We start from the raw sequence: 21,094 nt of genomic DNA on the forward strand, positions 1-21,094 counted from the left end.
GGCAGAGGATGCTTTTCGGTTGGGAAGAGGAATAAAGGGAGGAAATTGCTGCCCAGAGAAGCTTTGGCTGCTCCATCCCTGGAAATGTTCAAGGCCAGGTTGGACAGGGCTTGGAGCACCCTGATCCTTCCAACCCAAGCCACTGCAGGATTCTGTGATTCTAAATTCATGTTTTCCCTGGTGTGCACACCTCCTCTCTGGGACCACACACAGCAACCAAGCAGGAGGAGCTGCATGGGATTCCTCCATCCCCTCCACGACCTCCAGTGGAAGCAGGATTTAGCCACAACCAAATCCATTTCAGTGTCCAAATCCTCCTGAAGGCTGTGGGAGGAATCCTGCCACTCAGGCATGATGGATGTCCCTCCCTCTGCTCCCAGATGTGTCCAAGAAACAGAATGTTCCAGCCATGGCCTGGAGCTCCCTGCACTCTCCAGGGCTGGATGGGAGGGACTGAGGAACACATGGAAGCTGTTACAACCCCCTTCCTCGCTCTTATTCATCTTTTTTCTTTTAATCATCACAGGATTCAGCCGTGATTCACCATATGTTTTGGTGAAGAATCAAAACAGCATCTGCAGGTCTTGAATTCCCCCTTTTCTGCTTTATTTGTAAGCTCTGAGAAGCCAGGACAGACTGTGTGAATTGGAGTCAGGAATCAGGGAGGTGGGGATGACACTGGGTTATGGGGAGGAACCACCCAAGGGCAGCTCCTACTCAGGGAGGAGAAATAACCAAAAAGTCCAAGATTCCTTTTTTATCCCTCCAGGAGAAACTAATTCTGATTTTTCTTCTCCCTTGTAGGTAAAATCAAGAATGTACCAGCCCTGATGGACACTTGTGCAGGAATGTGTGAGCTCCACTTGTCCCAGCCACCTGGGAATTTCTGGAGTTCTGTTTTCCTAAGCTTTTCATTCCAGCCCAGAGCACAGAGTAATGCTGGAATGTCAGCTTTCCCCGTGGAATAAAAATTCTATTTCTAGCCCTAAGCTCCCACAGCAAAACCAAGTCACGAGGCAGGAGGAGGTGGGAGAGGCAGAAACAAACTGCTCCAGCACAGAATGGGATGTGCTCAACCCCAAACCCGGGCACCCACAGAAAGAAGGGATTTATGAGGTTTGCAGGCTCAGAAGTGGGGAGGGAGCAGCTCAGGACTCTCTGTTCAGAAGAAATTCTGTATTTCTTCTGAAATATAGAGTCAGATCCACGTCTCTTCCCTCATCCTAAGACCCCTGTGACCACCGTCACAGTACCGGGCAGTGACACCTGTCCCTGTGTGTGTGGGCAGAGCCAGGTGAGCACAGCAGCCCTGAGGAGCTGCAGCAGAGGTGGGGTGGCCGTACCGTGCACTGGGCCAGGGCAGCTGAGATCTGCTGGATGTCATCCACCGTGTTGACCTTGAGCGCGTTGAGCGTCTCCGTGATGGTGTTGCGGGTCCAGGTGCGCAGCTCCAGCTCCTGCCCAGCCTCGGGCTCCAGCAGCTCCGACCGCTCGTACTGGGGGTGGAAACAGCAGCAGGAGGTGAGCAGGGAGGAGAGGATATAACACAGTGAGTGTTGGGGAAGATGGAACAGGAAAGCCTTATCAATATGATTGCCTGGCAAAAGATTTTGAGAATATGGAAACTATAAGTGAGATTGAAATGAAAGCAAGCCTTGAGATACCTCGGTTACTGAACAACTGGAAAACAATGGCATGGCCAGCTGAAGGTGATCCCCTTTTGATGGAACAACACCCTCTGCTTGCAGACAGGCCCAAGGGTCAGAGCAGACCCTGCAGCTTGGCAGAAGGGGCCCAAAGAGGAGTTTGTAGGGTTTAAAATGTAACACAGTGTGGTAATGTAATGATTCTTACAGGCTGTATGTAAATGCTGTAGGATTTGTATATTGTACTAGATTGGTTAGTGAGAATGAGAATATTCAGCACAGAAGATTTATTGTATTGGAACGGGAACTTCACGCTCTTACTCCTTTTACTCCCTTATGCTTTTGCTCTCTCACCCTCTCATCCTCTCTCCCCTTCTCTTCTCTGGGCCTGCTCTGAGCTATGGCAGCTCCCAGCAGGGCCCTGCACCCAGGCCCTGTGCAATAAACCCCAAATCCCAGCAGGGCCCTGCACCCAGGCCCTGTGCAATAAACCCCAAATCCCAGCAGGGCCCTGCACCCAGGCCCTGTGCAATAAACCCCAAATTCCACGACCTGGCTGCAGAGATCTCTCGTGTCCATCCGTCCCAACCATCCTACCCCCCGATGCTCCTGCAGTGAGGAGTGGTTTCAGAGGCTGCTGAGCTGAGCTGGAGTCGCCTGTTCCCTGCACTCCACATCTCCTGCCTCTGCTTCTCCCCAAAGGGATCTATCTAACGAGCTGGTTTTCCAGCAGAACTTCCTCACTATCACTTCTGCTCTCCTAGCAATTATCTGAACAGCCTGGCACTCAGCAGCTCACTAGTACCTGCAGTGCAGTCCTTATCCAGCTAAGCAGGGTGCCTGTGCCCAGGGGGACCATCCCTGCCTGGCTTCCAGGTGTACTGCAGCCTCTTCCTGGGCAGGGAAACAGGAATATAGCCCCGAATTCCTGCCCTGCCTATAGAGATCGTTGTACAAAACCTGGCCCAAAAATTCTCCTGGTGATTGCAAAGATCTCTGGAGGCCCCTCTTGGGCAGAACGAGCTGTGTTACCTCATTTAAGATGGTGATGAGGGCCAGGGAGTACTCGATGACCTGCTGAGGGTCCCCTTGTTTCACCAAGCCCTGGAGCACGGTGTCAGTCTGGTTGTAGAGCCAGTGGGAGAGGCTGGGGAAGCCCTCGGGGAGGCCGATTTCCATGGAGCTGCAGGGAAAGAGGATCTGGGTGAAGTGCAGGCTGGGCTGGGAAGGGACAGGAGGGGAGGCAGGGGGGTGACCCACAAAGGCAGCACTGCTGCTGCTGCTGCCCTGGTGCCCCATCTGCATGAGAAACACCATGGACCTGCAGCCTGGCTCCTCTCTGACCCAGCCCTGGGACTGCATGACCCCAGGAGTCTTTCCCACTTAACAATTCCATGAATCTATGAAAGCAGTGCGAAAACCTCCCTGTCAAGAAATGATCCACAAAGATTTTCTGTGTGCACTTCTGCTGAGCCTCCCCTCCCTCTCCTGCCAACAGCCTCTTCCAGGAGGCCACCCCTTTGTCACAGACATCTTCTATGAAAAATCCTTTCCTTAGGATTCTTCCTCCTGAGAAGCTGAGAAGCCTCAGGAACAAAATGTAAACAATGGTTATCTGCTGCTGTGGAATGCAAAAGGTGGATCTTTGGCTCATGTGGTTGTTTCTAATTAATGGCCAATCACATTGAGCTAGCTCGGACAGAGAGACCGAGCCACAAGCCTTTGTTATCATTCTTTCTTTTTCTATTCTTAGCTAGCCCTTCTGATGAAATCTTTTCTTCTATGCTTTTAGTATAGATTTAATATAATATATATCATAAAATAATAAATCAAGCCTTCTGACACATCAGAAGAGAAGTCAGATCCTCGTCTCTTCCCTCATCCTCAGACCCCTGTGATCACTGTCACAACCCTTCACCCAGGACAGGGATCCCCTTCACCTGGGACGGGGGATCCGAGGTCGGGCACGGGCTGAGGGCCAGCCCAGCCCGCCCAGCCGTCCCTTACCGGTTGACGGCCACCACGGTGGCTCCCAGCTGGTCCTGCACCAGCACGGCCACGGACACCTGGAAGCCGCTCTCGTGGAAGCCGGGGGGCAGGAAGGCGCCGTGCTCGGCGCGGCTGCCCTTGTACACGCACAGCTCCTGCCAGTGCCCGGGCCGGCGGCGCGACGCCAGCAGCGTGAACACCAGCGGGGCCTGCGCGTCCTCCGTGTCCCGCCAACCTGCGGGGGAAACCGGGGAGCTGTGACAGGGCCTGGGGAGCTGCAGGCACTGCCCCTGCCCCGCCAGCCTGCAGGGAACACAGGGAGCTGTGACAGGGACCTGAGGAGCTGCAGGCACTGCCCCAGAGGAGCTGGCACTGCCCCTGCTCCTGCTCCTGCTTCTGCTCCTGCTCCTGCCCATGCCCCTGCTCCTGTTCCTACTCCTGTCCTTGCTCCTGCCCCTGCCCTGCTCCTGCTCCTGCCCCTGTCCCAGCTCCTGCCTCTCACAGCTTGAAGGGTCCCATCCTGCTCAGCCCCGCAGCACAAACAGGGTTTGGAGCGACCCAGACCGGCACTGCCACTGCGTCTGTCACTTCAGCTTAAAAACAATCACTAAGAGCTGAAATCCCCACCATTCCAAGGAGGAACTGATTCCAGGGTTATTCTGGATAGCTCAAAACACACCAAAGTTAGAACCCCAAACCCTGAACACGTTTCTGCTGCTCCCCCAGTCTGGTGCCCAGCCCTTGGAGGCAGCAGGGCTCATCCCCTCCCAGCGTGGCTTCCCGGCACTGTGTACAAACAGCTCTAATCTCCACCACGGATCATTTGGGGAAATCTGGTTTCCAGAGGCACTTAGTCCTTGGCCCAAGGCTACGGGACATCGGCCAGGCCACTTTTCCAACGCCGGGCTCGCTGCTGCTGTCTCTGCAGCTGGTTGGGAAGGTGGCTCTGGTGGGAACATCCAGCCCACACAGCAGAGACAGCCCCACTGCTTCATCTTCTGACTCTTCCCACATACTGTGACTCAGTTTTGGGCACCATCTTCATTCTCCTGCACTGAAATACCCAGTCCCTTCCACAAGAACTGGCCTGGCCTGGATACCATCATTCACTTACGTGGGTTAGGAATTTTTAAACTGCCTGCCTGCTCTGGGGAGCTCCACAATTGGGGCACACAAAGCTGCTCATGGTCCAAACCACTGCTGAGCCCAGCCCTGGCCAGCAGCACCCCGGGGCAGCAGTTTGGGGTGAAGGGAACCTCTGTGGCAGGGGCAGGGGGTGCTGAGGAGCAGGGGCTCTCACCTGCACACTCGAAGTGCACCTTGGTCTCCAGCGCCCGCAGGGGCCCCTCGGGGGACAGGCGGCAGGAGCCCCCCACGGGGGGCTGGTTGGGCAGCAGGTCGATGGAGGCAAAGCCCTCCTCCCCCGTGGTGAGGTCTGTGATGTGCAGGGTGAAGGTGTAGCCCTCGCCGTCCCGCAGGGCTCCTGGCCTCAGCACCAGATTCATGCCCGTGTCGCCGGTGGAAGTGGTTGTTCTGTCCAGGATGAGGGACTTGTTCTTGAAGCTGTGAGCTGCCCACCTCTGCAGGGGGAAAGACACCAGAGGTTCGGTTTGAAGCTCAAGTCATGTCCTTAAAATGTTTTCAGATTGAGTCTTTTATAAAAAGTAACAGATTTCTAGTGGGAGCGTCTGCCAAATTTGCAGTTGATAATTCAGCTTTAGTCTTGTGTGCTACAGCAACAAGAACTGGAACCTTTCCAAAATGTCTGGTGGGAATATTTCCACTGTGAGATCTACTTCAGTTTCTGGAATTACATCACCCTCCAACAGAATATTTCATAATACAGAGTACAAAACACAGGAAATAAATGAAGGGCTGGTGGAGTCTCCACGGGATACCGTGTTTTATGTGCTTCAAGCTGAACGTGGCCTGGGTGGTTACTGTTAATAGCACAAACCTACAATTGTGATAACAGGAGAAACAGTGAGATAACCAAGCAGAAAATGCCAAGCAAGGACATGCTGGGCTTTCTGGGAGCAACAGGACTTCCAGTTCTGAGACTGCTTCACTCCACAGGCTGCAGGGGAAGCTGGAATTAGAGGAGGGCACAAGAGGGGAGACTGAACCACCTTTGCTTGAACCATCAGAATAACGGGCAAAATGCCAATCAGCAGGGAGAAAAACTACTTTACAGATCTCTTATAGGAAAAAAAAAGTGGCTTTTGTGTGGAAAGACCTGGTCACTCATGGCTTTGGCTTAGAATGACTCCACAAGGACTCAGCCAGGCCCACCTGCTGCTGCCTGTGGCCAGAGATTGCTTCCCCTCCTTGTCTCCACAGCAATTTAGGTCCAGGACCTCACTTCTCTTTCCCTCTCCACCTCTGCCTACCCCTTCTCCCAGAGCCCCCAGAGGTGAAGCAAAGCCTTGTGACTTTACCCCAAGCTTGGAGTCGTTGTGACAGTTCTGGCAGGTGCCCTCCAGGTACACGTAGGAGCTCTTGCTGACCTCGTAGACAGACTGAGCCTTGCAGGAAACGCACTCCAGGGACACAATGGGGACTCCTCCCCTCTTGATGAACACCTGGGAAGGCAAGAGGCTCCATCAGAAGGTCTGACACCAAAGCACACACACCTAACAGGTAAGGACACACCCCAGCACCTGGTGCTGCAGGGACGAATTGCTCTGCACCAGCCCAGTCTGTGCTAAGGAACAGCAGGAAGGGATTCCCAAAGGATCTGGGGTCAGATTTAAGCTGCATCTCCGCTCTCACACTGCCCAGTTCCATGAGTGGTTTGCCAGGGCCACCCAACACCAAGTTGGGCCGATCTAGGTTATTCTGGATTTATTTATTTACACTTTTAAACAACATAAATGACTTCTGAAATGGCCCTCTGGTCCCTGGTGCTGAATTCCCAGCAAACCCTGCTTGTGCTGCCAGGTGGGGATGGAAGGACCACCTTTTCCAGGGAGCAGCACGTTGTTCCAGGCTTCCAGCTGGAATCCGACTGCACATCTCCAGACATCCACCACACCTTCCTGGCAGAGCACTCGAGGAGCTCCAGAGGCACCGGTGGCTCAGACACAACAGCAGCTGAACTCTGACTCCTGCGCTCTGTCTAAATTCCTTTAATCCCTGAAGAAATGGGCTTGTCCAGCACTGGACTGAGCCCTCTGCCCTGGCATAATGAGTGTTATGAATTCAAAGACAGTAATGAAGACCTTGTTTAACATGGCAGACCCTTAAAAGGGGATGAATATTCCCCAGCCCTGCGCTGGAGCCCTGCTCATCCCGCCAGTATCTGCACATTTCCTGCGACACTGGGAGCGTTGTTTTGTGCTCCTGCATGGAAACCAGATAGTACGGAATGTCCTTGAAAGACTATCAATTTCATTTTTTTCTTTTCATCCCGCAGCTCTGGTTTCAAACCCGGGCTGTAAGAGTTTCCACTTCCAGCCTGAGTCCATCTCCAGTTGCCAACTGCACCACGATGGATGTTCCCGACAGAACTGAGCGGGTGAGCTCAGCCCTGGGATTTGTGGGACACAAACAACGTGCCCTGAAAAAACCCTCCCCTAAAAGAGCTTGGAAGGTGAGAAGAGAGGAATTATTGACAGTAAAACTGAGCCCTGGCTCTTAGGAAGCTCTCTGGGTAAAATGAGGGCAGAGCCTGTAGCATGTGAAGAGCTGGGAATGCTGAAGAGTGGGATAGGAAGTTTCCTTTGTCTATAGAAATTTCCTTGGGAAAGGGACTAATTCTTCCCTGTGAGGGTGGGCAGGCCCTGGCACAGGTGCCCAGAGTAGCTGTGGCGGCCCCTGGATCCCTGACAGTGTCCAAGACCAGGCTGGACAGGGCTTGGAGCACTCTGAGACAGTGGAAAGTGTCCCTGCCATGGCAATGGGTGATCTTTAGGGTCCTTCCACCCCAACCATCCCAGACTCTGTGCCTCAAAGGTGGCTGTCCCACACAGAGAAGGTGACAGCTGAGTGTGGTACGTACCGTTTGGTTGGTGGCCTCGGGACTCATCCCTTCCTTCCTGACGGTGAGGTCGAATGTGTACTCCACATCTGCCTCTAATAGAGCTTTGGAAATTGTGACAATTCCTTCCTTGGCACTGAAATTCAGAGAGCACCCTGCAGCCGAGCTCTGCTTGCAAGGAGAAAAGAACTTTCAAACCCTCCTTGGTAAGGGTGCACATCGGGTTAGTCCACAGCCAAAACATTCAGGTCCACACAGAGTCACTGTCACAGACCTTGCTGTGCAGTGCCACCACTAGGGTGGGAGAAACAGGGCGTGTGTGGACAATAAAACACATTATCCTACTCTTCAGGTTAGTAAACAGTAGTTGGAATACTCCTGTATTTCATCTGAGTTTCACATTTGTAGTTTACAGCAATTAATTCTTCATTAAATACCTTACAAACATTGCCAAGCAACACAAAAAGCTCACATTAAACCAAAAAGTCCAACCCCCACACACTTCACATTTGAGACAAAGATAGAAAACATGACATTGTACAAGCAAAAGAGTTCCACATTCAATCAAAAATGCTGCTGAGGTGGATTCCCATGGGGATTTGCCAGGCAGGTCTCCCTTGCCCTTCCATCAGTGCAGGGTCAGATCACTGCAGCACGAGGACAGTGACCTGCTAGTGACCACAAGCTATGGTCACTCAACCTCTCCAAAGTCTAACTTTGTCCCCTGATGGCATTAGAGACATTTAACTGTTAATGGGAGAGGAACCAGAGCCCTGAGCTCCCAGGCTGCATCAGCAGCTCCGTAACACTCTCAGTGCACAGAAACAGCATCAGTGACAGCGGGGACCAGAGGAAAATGCCATGGAAGCAGCAATGCCCATGTCTCCCTCTCAGAGCCAGCCCTTCTGCCCTGCCCAGGGGCACTGCACTGCACCACACCTCACACCAATTTCTGTATCATCATCCTGAGCTGGGAACTGAACGTTTGCAACCCTCCTGCCAGAGCAGCTCTGTTAGAGATGCTCACAAAAGCTTCCCGCGACACCATTTCACCCCAGACATGTTTGTGGAGGAGCTGGAGCTCCTAAATGGTCACTGTGGCTGGGCAAGGCTGCTCTTACCTTGGAGGAGGATGTGCAGGACCACTCATACAACAAGGGGGTTTGTTCCCCATCATCCAGGTTCGGGTCGTAGGATTTCTCCCCATCCAGGATTAAGTCCTGGGTGTTGGACCATACACGGTACGAGCCCCCATCAATGATTGGGACCAGCTTGCTCGGGATCACAGTCACGTTGGCAAAGATGCTTTTGGACAGCGGGGTGTCTCCAAAGGAGACAATAAACATGAAGCAGTAGTTCCCAACTTCCAGGCCGAGCTTTGGGATGACCAGCTGGGGCCTGTTCACGTCGACGTTGGGCAGCCGGATCCTGCTGGAGTCATCCAGGTTCATGCAGCTGGGTGCTCGGTAGATCTCCCACAGGTGCTCTGTCTGGTACTTGAAGCACCCTCGGAGGTCAATCTGTGCCTCCAGGTAGTTCCTCTGGGATCTCTTCATAACCACCTGTGGTGGCAGGGCCAGCTCCACCTCGGGCTCCTCGCACTCCAGGACTTTGACGGTGACAGTGAGCTGGGCTATGAAGAAGCTGATGAGATTGGTGGCATTCACCTCCACCAGGTAATCCCCAGGGCTCAGGTAGGAATAGTTGGCCACTGCAACCCTGGTGGTTTGAGTGGAAGAGCCATCCCCAAAGCTCCACAAGAACTCAACGCTCCTGCTGCTGGGCAGCACCACGGCTTCAAACAGCGCCGTCCTGTTGACAAAGGCATTGGTGGCACTGAGGGACACCTGCACTATGGGGTCCTGCACCTGGATGGTTCTGGTGATGTTGACACTTCCCAGATCATTGAAGGCAGTGAGGTGGATCTCCAGCAGCCCTGCAGCTTCTGGAGCATAGGACACTCTGTCTCCTGACGCAGCAACCACGGAGCGGCCTCGCTCCTTCCACAGGCAGAACTGCCAGGAGAAGGACACGCGGGAGCCGCTGCCCACGCGGGCACTGAAGCTCTTCTCCGTGCCCGTGGCAATGCCCTCCTCGCAGCAGTTCAGCAGCCTGACGCCCTGGATGGGCTCCAGGACAGAGATGAGCACCTGGGCGTGGGCGATGCTGATCTGGTTCTGCACGGTCACGGTCACCAGGTAATCGCCGCTCTTGGTGAACTCGTGGCTGTACCTGGAGCTGTTGAGCACCACAGAGTAGTCGCCACTAATGCTCACCAGGTAGTTCACAGAGGTACCTGACAGCATCCTGATCTCAAAGGTGACCTGCTCTCCTGGCTCCACCACCTTCTTGCTGGCGACGACTTCCAGACCTTGAATCCTGTCCAGCACGGAGATGTTCCTGCTGGCCAGAGCCCAGCTGATGTCGTTGGAGGCATTCAGGTGGACCGTGTACCACCCCGCCGTGGGGAAGGCGACTGCCACGGACTGGCCACTCAGTGTGCCATTTGGCACCTCCCACAGCCAGGTCACTTCAGTGCCCCTCTGCAGCTCCCCCTCAAACACCACCGTGGAGCCTGAGGAGACATACCTACAGTCCAGCTCTGCTGTCCCTATACTCAGCCCCTCGATGGCCTCCTCCACACACACAGAAACAGTGGCATTGGTTGAATTCAGCTTGTTTTCTGCTCCCACAATGACCTCAATCATCCCAGGGCTTTGGAAGGAGTGTATAATAAAGGGTTCAGAGGTGACAGGAGAGGAGCCATCCTCCAGGTACCACACGTACATGACGCCAGTGCCACTGGTTATGGTGGCACTGATGTTCACAGAGGCATTAACAGCAGCTGGGTTGGGGAAGGCATAGGGCTTTAGGACACCAAGGCTTTCAATGAACTCCAGTGTCCTGTTAGCAGTGGCACAGCCCAGCATGTTGGTGGCCTTCAGGTAGACAGTGTAGTTCCCAGCTTCCAGGATGCTCAAGGGGAAGGTTTTCCCAGTGAAGTTCTGCACAGCACTGCCATCCCTTTGGACCACCCAGCTGTAGGAGATGTTTGTGCCCTCTCTCACCACGGCCTGCAAATGCAGTGTTTTGTTGGTTGGGAAATACAAGTCCTCCACCAGGTCGGTGCTGGCCACCTGCAGGCCCTCAATCTGCTCCAGGACGCAGACAAAGATGCTGTCCTGCAGTGAGCTGATCTTGTTCTCGGCCGTGACAATGACGTTGAAGTTGCCCACAGAGCGGAAGGTGTAGGAAATGGTGGAGGAGCCCTGGATGGGAGTACAGCGGTCACAGAGGATCCACGAGTAGCGGATGGCAGTGCCAGCCACCAGGGTGGCCACAAAGCTCACCGAGCCATTCAGTGGCACCACCGTCCTGCTGGCATTCACAGTCAGGCCAAAGAGCCGCCGCTTCACCGTGACATCAATGGTGGTCTCGTTGGAGCTCACGTCGTTCTGCCCCATCACTGTAATGCTGTAGCGCCCTGTGCTGTTGTAGGAGTGGGTGGCCACCTGCCCAGGCTGGACAGTGCCATCCCCAAAGTCCCAGCAGTAACTCACTTTGGTTCCATTCATGCTGGCAGAGAACAGGTAGATCTGGTTCAGCTCCAGAACATCCGTCCCGTTATACTCAATCTTTGCTACCCCAACCGGCTCCTGGACCTCCACAAAGGCCGTGTCATTGTTGAAAGAGACATTGTTGGAGACGGTCACTGTGACCAGGAAGACCCCTGTGTTCTTGTACGTGTAGGTCACCTCAGTGCCACTGGACCTGGTGGACTCGTTGTTGCCGAAATCCCAGCGGTAGCGGTACTGGTAGGGAGGCACAGCACTGACCTGGAAGGAGGTCTCTTCCCTGAGCCTCACAAAGCGTTTGGAGGGCAGGAGGGTGACGTTGAGGATCTCTGGCTCCACACAGACACTGGTGAAGTAGTTAGCCTTGTTAAAGCTGCTGGAGAGGGTCAGGGTGAGCAGGAACGTGCCACTCCGGGTGAAGTTGTGCATCACCACAGGGTCCCCGCTGACTGTGACATTGGAGGAGCCATCCCCAAAAGTCCAGTCAAAGATGTACTCCTCAGGATTCCCCGTCACGTAGGCGGTGAGCTGCACGTCGGGGTGCTCCAGGATGCAAGAAGTAGGCTCTATTTTGAGTATTTCCAGGACAAATATCCGGACAGGAACCGCCTGGGAGACGGAGTTCACAGGATTCACGGCTGTCACGTTCATGGTGCAGTTGATGTCCTTTATGTACACGTGTTCCACCACTGGCACCTGACTCCTCAGCACTGTCCCGTCGCCCATGTCGAATATCCAAGTGATGCTGTCCCCAGTGTGCACGGAGGCGTTGACGGTGACAGGTGCCCCCTGCTCTGCAGCCTCGTCAGCAGAAACACGCAGCCCCGTTATCTCCTCGAACACCTGGTAGCACTCCACGGTGCCCACGCTGCTCACGGTGTTGTTGGCTGTCACGGTGACGTTGTACACCCCTCGGCGGGGGTAGCTGTGGGCGGCTGTGGGCTGGGGCTCTGTGAGCAGCGAGGAGCTGTCCCCAAAGTCCCAGGTGTACACCACGCCGTACGGGGACGGCAGGGCGGTGGCTCGGAAGGTGACCGGCCGGCCCACCACCAGAACATCCTGCTCTGCCTCCACCTGCACGGCAACCAGGGGGCTGTGAACCTGCACTGCGCTCAGGTGGGTGAGGTTCTCGTACTGGTTGGACACAACAACCATCAGGGCGTATTCTCCTGCGTTGGGAGAGAGCAGAACGAGGGCAGGGTGAGGACATGCCTGACAACAGTGCTGTCATGGGGTGGGGAGTGTGACAGGGGCTGCAGGGGACACTCTGCTCCTGTGCTGTGCACACTCTGGGCTGTCCTGCTCCAGCCCAGAACCAGCAGGAATTACACCAGGTCGTGTGTATGGGGACCAGCATCAAGAAAGGAGCCAGTCCAACAGGTAGAGATAAAAGATTTTCTTACTGCTCACCCACAGAACTGACCCCTCCTGCTGCCCACCCACCCCACCAGCCTGGGGGTTGCCTGCCCCTCATCCTTCTGCTGAGACTGCCCAAAAAGGGGCTGAGTGTGGTGGACCTGCTGCTTACAGCATGGCCAAACTTCCCTGGGAAACAGGGTTAGAGAGGATGGCAACTGCTGGAGACACTCAGTCACTCTGGCTGTCTGCTCAGGAATCAGGCAATGATTTACAAGCCCTGGGTGTTTTGGAAGTGTCTTGTACACACCCCTCAGACCAAAAATGCCTGAGCCCCTTCTTCCCCAAAGAGCCTTGCTGAGCATACCTGGGTCTTGGTAGATGTGTGAAACGTTGTGCTCAATGACAACCTCATGGACACTGGGATCAGGAACAAGGAAAGACTTGTTGTAGGGAGGTTTGAACAGGTATGTCTCCTGGACACCATCTCCAAAATCCCACCTGGAAAAACAAGCAAACCACGTTACACTGCACAACAGGAGAATCCAAGAAATCCCAGAGCAATCCTGGCTTGTCTTTCAGGTCAGGACTGGGTTCTCCAAAAAAACCACAGGAAACAGAATGCCAAGTACCAAGCAGCTGTGCTGAGAGGAGGAGGAGGAGGAAGAACCCAAATTAAAGCAGTGTCGTAACACTTTAAATGGAAACGATTTCAGCCTGAATTACAGGTGTGTGACTGACCCCCACTCACAGAGATTTCACATAACTAAACAGCAGCTGAGAGGGACCAGCTGGCCCTGGGAAGAGAAACTGTGCAGGAAAGGTTAGATGTGCACAGAAGGATCCTAATTTTGGGCAAGCAGCACAGGACTCACAGGAACAGAGCCTCCACAGCCGAGTCCACGTGAACGCGGGCGCTGAACTCCACGCTGCTGTTCTGGGGCACCACGGGCAGGGCCCCCACCACGGTCAGGTTCCTCATCCTGTTCATCATCTCCACCGTCACGTTGTAGTTGACTGTGAAGTTGCTGACGTGGTTGGAGGCGGTGAGCTGGAGAGGACAAGGGACAAAGAACGGGTTTGGGGTCCCCTTGCTGCCCTCAGAGTGGGGTTTGCTAGATTGAAGTGAGCAGGTCAGGGCAGAGAGAGTGGCCACGTATTCAGCTCTACAGCCAGTCTGAGGAAGGGCTGGTGCTACAGCAAGAGGACAAGGAGAGGAGCTTCTCATCCTTTGCCTCTGAACGTGCCAGCTGCCCCTTTGCCTGCTCCAATGTGCCCTGCAGCTCCAGCTGCTGAGCACAGGCACCTGCTGCCACCAAGGGGACAGGAGCCACCCAATTTCCTCAGGAGAGTGGCAGAAAATGGCTTCAAGCACAGAGCAGGGAGGGGAGAGGCTCATAAAACCAAGCACAGCAAGGGCAGCTCCAGGATCCTGGTGTGGTGGGCACAGAGAGGGACAGAGGCTGGGCAAAGGAGGGAAAGAGACACAAGAAGAGACATGACAGAAATAGAGCAGAATCCTCATGGTTTTCTAGGCATGTAACACCGACAGAGCAGCCTCACCTTCTCACCTGCAGCAGGACTGAGCTGCTGGTTTGAGTGGCTCAAACCCACTGGGACAGACCTCCTACCCCAGCAGGGAGGAGCAGCCCGTGCCTGGGCTGCTGTGGATGTGCTGCACTGAACCCAGAGCCCCCCAGGCCAACAGCACCTTGGCAGCTCTGCAGGTGAAAGCAGCCCAGGCCCTCAGCACAGTGCTGCACCCAGCAAATTAGTGCTGCCCTCAGCAAATTAGTGCTGCACCCAGCAAATTAGTGCAAGCATGGCCTCAGGGCTGGGCTGGTGTCTGCTCAGGAGGCCAAGGGACACCCTGAGAGCAGACCCAGCACCTTGCACCAGAGCAGGGCAGGACACACAAAGTGCTGGCCAGAGCTCAGCTCCTGCCCCACAACACACAGCTCCCCTGGCCCAGGCTCTGCTCCCTCCTTCAGGGGCCGTGGCAAAGCCAGCACTGCAGTCTGCACCAGGAGAAACAGAGCAGGACAGAGAACACAGCAGCTCGTGGGAGAAGCTCTGGCCTGCCTATGGAAGTCTCATGATGCACCCTGCCTCTGCCAGGCTCTGAATCCAGATTTCCTGCCTGCCAGAGCAGGGGCTCCCTGCTCATTCCTGCTGGGGAAACACAGACACTCCATGAACAGAAAGGGGAGCTTGGAGAAAAGAGGAGAAAGCACAGAGGAGGAGCACAGCACAGCAATGTAGGAGTACAAGAAACTATTTGCATTTGCAAGAGCAGCTCCATGAGAAACAGCAAATGAGCACAGTGAAAACCTCAACTCAACTCTGCCTTCTCTCCCTGCTGCTTTTCCTGAGGAGTTTGTGGGATGGGATGGAAAGCCAGGGGTGAAATGGTGTCATGGGAAAGGCCTTGGCTTACCGAGAGCTTGTACACAGCTGGGCTTTGGTAGATAACGTTGAAGACAACATTGTAAAAAGTGAAAGATGGCTTATCATCTACTGTCCATCGGAAAGTCACATCTGAGCCAGCCTCCATCACAGGGATGTAGCTCTGAAAGGCACGAGAACATTTCACACTAGTGCAAGAGAAAAGCATGCCCAGCACTTCCCAGAGACCTCCAGCTGAACTGGAGAGGGAGCAGAGCCAGACTGGGAGGCTCCCACAGCTGCAGTGCCCTCAGGGCATGGCACAGAGGTGACAGATCATCTGTGGCTCTGCTGCTGATGGAGAAATGCAGACCCTGACTCCATTAATCCCCAGCAGAGCTGGGAGCAGACCCCACACTCCCTGCTCCCACAGCCCAGCACTCTGCTCTTGTGATCAGGTCCCTGTTGCTGACTAAAAAACCTTCTAAAATCTCTGCAGAAAGAGTCTGGCTTTAGCTACACCTGTAAGCTGAGCCTCTGACCCTCGTCCAGGGATGGTGCCTGACCCAAGGACTGAAGGGGCTGGATGGGGCAGGTCCCTCCTCACTCCAGCAGTGCCTCCTGAGCAGCCTGTGGCAGCAGGAAGGGTGAGACCAAGAGGTGCAGGCACAGCATCTGCCAGAAGCAGCCAGAGCTTGTACAGAGCATTTGGGGCAGTTACTGAGCAGCTTCCCAGGCTGTAGCTCTGGGGATGGGGGACTGGAAAAAAAAAGACTGCAAACTCCAAGACTTGGAGGGGTGGAACATCTCTACAGCTTCAGCCAGCTGCTGTAAGGATTAAGCAGAGCAAATCTGAACACCTCAAGGAACAACTATCTGGACAAGGCAAAACAAAGTAGGCACTGGCCTCTCCTAAGGTCCCTAGTGTCCCGGGGCACTGGACAGGCAGTGACCCCTCTCAGGAGGCCCTGCCTTGCCTCAGGGGCTCCAGGGGGACAGGTGAGCTGAGCTGCCCTCCTGCTGGACAGCACCAGTGCAGGTGCCACATGCTGTGCCTGCAGCAGCGCCCGGCCTGGCAGCTTAGCAGCAAGCAGTGCCCCCTGCCCCGAGGCAAACACACCCTGGCAGCTCCAGGGGCGAATAAACCCCCCAGGGGAGGGACAAACACCCCAGGGGAGGGACAAACGCCCCCAGGGCAGGGAAGGGTCCAGAGCAGCAGCAAACCAGCACTCACCACCCTCGTGTTCAGCAGCACTCTGCTCTCGGGGTCGGGGGTGGCCCTCAGCCCGCGGATGGGCTCCTCCACCTTGACGGTGACCGTGATGTTCTGCGAGCTCACGGCGTTCTCTGCCACCAGCACGTGGGTGCTGAGGCCCTCGCCGAGGCCGCCCAGCTGCAGCACAGCAAACCAGGTGTCGTTGTTCTCCCTGGCGCAGAGCGCGGCCACGGCCGCGGGGCAGGTGGCCACGAAGGGCACGCTGCTGCGGCTGTCCCCCAGGCAGCTGGCCGTGGCGTTGGTCCCCGAGGACAGCCTGAGCAGCAGCCAGGTGTGGTTGGTGGGCAGGTACACCCTGGAGCCCTGCGGGGCCGGGTGCAGCACGCGCAGGCCGGACACGCGCGAGGCCACGCGGAAGGAGCAGGACAGGTTGGCACGGAAGAGCCCGTTGTCCACGCTGGCACGGAGCCTGTAGTGCCCGGGTTGCTCCAGCCCCGCGTTCCCGGGGCTCAGCACCGGCACCAGCTGCTCCTCAGCGTAGCGCACACGCACGGAGCATGCCGCGCTGCCAGCCCTGGGGGCACCCACGGGGCTGGGGGACGGCCCCAGGGCCCACCCCGAGGAGTTCCTGCCGGCCACGGAGCTGGCACTGCGCTGGCACTGCAGGAACGAGCCCGGGGCTGCGCTGTGCCGGATGCTGAAAACGTCCCCAGGCCTGACAAAGATGTTCTCATTGCTGAATGGGACCTGCAGAGAGAGAGGAGAGGGTTTGGGTTAATGGCTCACGTTAAGAGCAGTCAGCAGCCAGCTCCTGCCCGGGCACAGTGCTGGGTTTCCTGCCAGGTGGGACCAACAGAAAAGGTGCAGATCCCAACATAGCACAGGGAAACCTGTCACCATCCAACCCTCCTTGGCCTCTCTGAATCAAATGTGCCTGCAGGGAAATCAGCTTTATGCTCCATCTCCACTGTGCTAATGCCATGGGAATAGCCTGTAGAATCTGCACAGCCTTGACATGGAAACATTGAATGGTTTGGATGGGAAGGGACCTCAAAACCCATCCTAGACCTCAAAACCCATCCTGTTCCACCCCCTGAATAGGCAGGGACACCCTCCAGCACCCCAGGCACAGCAGGGCACTGCAGGGAGCCCACAGCCCCTGTGCCAATGGGCACATTCTTTCAATCCAATGGACTCGGATTGAGTGGCTCCATCTGCCACAGGGGAACAACCCAAACTCACCCAAACCCCCAGGAGAAACCTGCCTCACCCACCCACTGGTCCCAGCAGTAACCACTGACCTGGTACTGGGAAGAGGGCCCAGCTGGCACCATAAAGAGGAACTCCTTGAGCAGCTGATAGCTGGGCTGGCTGGTGTTGGGCTGCAGGGATCCAGGGGCAGGGCTGCTGCCAAAGGAGCTGTTGGCACACTCGGTCCCATTGCAGCAGCTGTTGTGGGATGAGCACAGGTTTGTCAAAGGACACCACTGGAAACCAGGAGGACACTCCAGCAGGGTCCAGTTCCCATCATCCTGAGCACTGGGGAATGGTTCTGTGGCATTGTTTTCCTCCTGGTAGTCTGGAAGAAGTGAAAGAGAAATCAGTGATAGCCGCTCTGGTGAGTAACACTACTAATGCACTCCTCTCCTCATAATTCACCCTTTTTTCCATTTTGGTGATGGCTCCACTCTTAGCAAAAGCTGCAACTGCAGCACATCCTGCTGCTACATAAATGTCCTCTTTTACTGGAAAAATCCACCAAGATCATTAAACCCAAAGTTGTCTCTTTTCCAATGAGAACGTACCAATTTGCAATCTGAAAGGATCAGTGCTACAGCGAAAGCCGGTCCAAGTGAAAGCAAGAGCTGGCCTTGACATTGAAAACACATTAAGCAACTTTTCTGAAGTTAATGTTTCTATGTCAAAGTATCAGCCTGTCAGTGTCAGAAAAGATCCTTTAGTAACCAGCCAACCCCACGGCTACAACAAACATTCTGCTGCAGAATTAATTGTTGCCAAAACTGTGACTGTTGAGCTGTTGTACAAGGAATAAAAGGCTTTTTAGATTATCTCATCCATCAGGAAGAAATGGGCTCAGGAAAATGTTCTTCCTTGTTAACCCGTGGGGCCAGATGGACCAGAACACATTCCCCATTTGACATGTGTCTTCACAAAGCAAAAAGTACAGCTCAGAAGATTAATGAGCTTCTCCACATGGTCCTCACACTCTCCTCATGCATGGAGAGAGGTTTCTCCCTGTTATTTTCTCCAGGATAACCACTGCCCCAAGGCTGTGGGTCCCACACTTCGATCTCCTCCAGAAACAGAACCAAACTTCTGAGACTTTAGGGGTCAGAGGAGCAGAGGGGCCACAAGGCCAGCCCAAATTTGATGGTGTAACCTCCACCAGCCCCACAGGAGCTGAGGAGCATCCTCACCTTCTCCATCCAGCAGTCTGTGCAGCTGGAACCTCACTTGGACGGGCTGGTGCAGCTCCTGTGCCGCGAACTCCAGGGCAGTGAGGAAGCCGTGGTGCCTGAAGGGCAGCTCTGGGAACTCCAGCACCTGCAGAACACGCACAGCTCTCACCTGCCCGCGCCCCCAGGGCTCCCCGGGCAGCCCAGGAGGAGCAGAGCCCCCTCACCTCCTCAGCCTGCCACGGCTCTGCTGCCACGGCCTCGCTCACGTTCCTCAGGGCCTCCCGTGGGGCCAGCGCGGCGTCCCCCTCAAAGAAGTTCTCGGCGTTCAGGAGAACTCCTGTTTGCAAAGGAGATTTGGGACAAAGCTGTGAGGCTCAGCAGGGCCTGAGGCCATTCCCTCCACCCTGTCAAGCTGCAGAGGGCTTGGACCACTCAGCAGAGCAGCAGCTCCATAATCCTGTACCCTCCTTCTCCTTACAGGTATCTTGATTTCTCTCTCATCCAGCACAAATAACGTTTTCACTTGCAGCATTCAGCAATTTTAACTTCTAGGAACTGTGCAAGTAATTCTCCCTTCCAATAACTCATTATTTGCCTGGAATTTCTGAGCACCAGGTGCACCTTCTCATCCTCCCTGTGCCCCTGCACTTCTTGGGCAATGTGGCCACAACCAACTGCTTTCCAAACACTGCTGGCTCTCTGGGGACTGGCCAGCTGCTGCTGCCCCTCTGGCCACGGCTTTTCCTTCTTAAATAAACCTTCTCCCCTGTTTCATGTCCATCCTACTTCTCTTTCTTACTTGTGTGGAAGATTTGGAAAGCTGAATAACCACAAACCTCCACAGCACATCACAGCTCACCTAATCAACTTCTGAGCCACCCCAACATCTCCCAAAATACACAATGGGGGACACCAAGCCACCAAGGCAGCAGCACGGCCTCAGATCCTGGCAGCAGCAGAGATTGCTTAAGTAAGAGCGAGAAGCTATTTCCAATGCTTTGCCTCAGAACTTTGCTCCCCTCTCTGCTTCTGCTCATGGCAAAGACTGGAGCAAGCCAAACTCTTCCTTTTGGAACTTTGCTCCCCTGTCTCCTTCTGCTCATGGCAAAGATGGGAGTAAGCCAAACTCTTCATTTTGGGCTGAAGTTGGGTTTCTAGAAGTTGGGTTTGGGACTATTGCTGCAAGTCACACTCGCTTTGTGGTGATGCTCTGGAGGAGCCTCTCCACGCACCCCTCTTTATCCTTCTTTATCCCTCTATATCCCCCTTTTCCCCTCTTTTTGCACGCCAGAGGCAGGGAGGGGAGCCCTGGCCAGCCCTGGGGGCAGCAGCAGAGCCCACCTGGTGGCTTGTACTCGCAGACATAGCTGTGCTTGGCCATGCACAGGTCGGTGTTGCACTGGCCCGTGGGGCCCATGCGCACGCAGTGGTCGGCGTTGGAGGGATGGGGCTCTCCAGGCAGCCAGTTCTGACAGCTCTCCAGATTGAATCCTTCCCCTCTCTGCTGCGCTCCAGGGCTTGCAAAATCATTGAATCCGATCCAGACATCCAGGCTCCTGCAAAAAAGGAAAAAAAAAAAAAAAAAGAGAAGGGGGAGGGTGGATTTCAGGAAATCATGAGTATTAGAAAGAGCTGGGACAGCTGCCATCTATGGTTCTCTCTAAAAATATTAACAAAATAACGGCAGCTCCATCGGGGTGCCATGGGCTGTGTTTCATGGAGCCTTTTAATTACTGAAGAGTTTCAGTATATCCACTGTACCAGCAGGACCTCAGGAACTGCCCCTCTGCTGCACAGCATCACTCTCCTCCAGCCTTCCCCAAGAGCCTGGTGAGGGTGGGCAGGTCCTGGCACAGGTGCCCAGAGCAGCTGTGGATGCCCCTGGATCCCTGGAAGCGTCCAAGGCCAGGTTGGACAGGGCCTGGAACAAGCTGGGACAGTGGGAGGTGTCCCTGCCCATGGAAAGGGGTGGAACTGGATGAGTTTTAAGATCCCTCCCAACCCAAACCATTCCATGATTCCATGGCTCAGGTTGACTTGCTCTCTGTCAGCAAATGTCCCTGCCAGACTCTGCCCTGAGTCACCACCCCAGAGGGATGATGTGGTCACACAGAGCTGCCTGGGACAGCTGAGGACAGCTGAATCCCTCAGGACATTTGTGCTTTTCCTGTGCACACCTGGGGGATCCACCACCAGCCCATTCTCCCCTGCAGGTGGGGCTGGCCCCAGTTGAAGATTAAAGCTCAGCAGGTCTAGGAGCTCTCCTGGATGCAGCTCCTGGGCATTATGAGCTCCTCAGGCACCATGGAAAGCAGCAGGCAGAGGGGACAAGCAGAGCTGGAGCACTGCAGGCAGCTGAACCCCTCACACACTGCCAGGCTCCTTTAGACATGAAATGTCCCTGCCCCATCTGGAAACTGGCTCAATCCCAGCACAGACCCAGTGGAAAGTGCTGAAAGGTCTCTCATGGCCACAAAGAGCCTGGAGAGCCGTTTCTAATCTCAGCCAGCAGAAAGGGAAGCATTTGT

General features: G+C 55.0%; 1 protein-coding gene across 1 annotated transcript in view; it reads right to left on the reverse strand.

Annotated features, from left to right (window-relative positions):
* The window catches only part of PKD1 (polycystin 1, transient receptor potential channel interacting), a 76,700-nt gene that overhangs the window by 18,547 nt on the left and 37,059 nt on the right, over positions 1–21,094 (reverse strand). Inside the window, exons 7-21 of the mRNA XM_058815662.1 lie at positions 19,908–20,122; positions 18,791–18,903; positions 18,585–18,711; positions 17,448–17,725; positions 16,165–16,893; positions 14,983–15,114; positions 13,421–13,596; positions 12,913–13,046; positions 8,736–12,358; positions 7,636–7,782; positions 6,074–6,217; positions 4,936–5,215; positions 3,654–3,870; positions 2,679–2,829; positions 1,344–1,496 (exon numbers count right to left, since the gene is read on the reverse strand). Of these exons, the coding sequence (XP_058671645.1) occupies positions 1,344–1,496; positions 2,679–2,829; positions 3,654–3,870; positions 4,936–5,215; positions 6,074–6,217; positions 7,636–7,782; positions 8,736–12,358; positions 12,913–13,046; positions 13,421–13,596; positions 14,983–15,114; positions 16,165–16,893; positions 17,448–17,725; positions 18,585–18,711; positions 18,791–18,903; positions 19,908–20,122 (6,619 nt within the window). The remainder of the gene's footprint in view (positions 1–1,343; positions 1,497–2,678; positions 2,830–3,653; positions 3,871–4,935; positions 5,216–6,073; positions 6,218–7,635; positions 7,783–8,735; positions 12,359–12,912; positions 13,047–13,420; positions 13,597–14,982; positions 15,115–16,164; positions 16,894–17,447; positions 17,726–18,584; positions 18,712–18,790; positions 18,904–19,907; positions 20,123–21,094) is intronic.

This window comes from Ammospiza caudacuta, chromosome 17 (assembly GCF_027887145.1).
Source record: "Ammospiza caudacuta isolate bAmmCau1 chromosome 17, bAmmCau1.pri, whole genome shotgun sequence".
Classification (NCBI taxonomy): Eukaryota; Metazoa; Chordata; class Aves; order Passeriformes; family Passerellidae; genus Ammospiza; species Ammospiza caudacuta.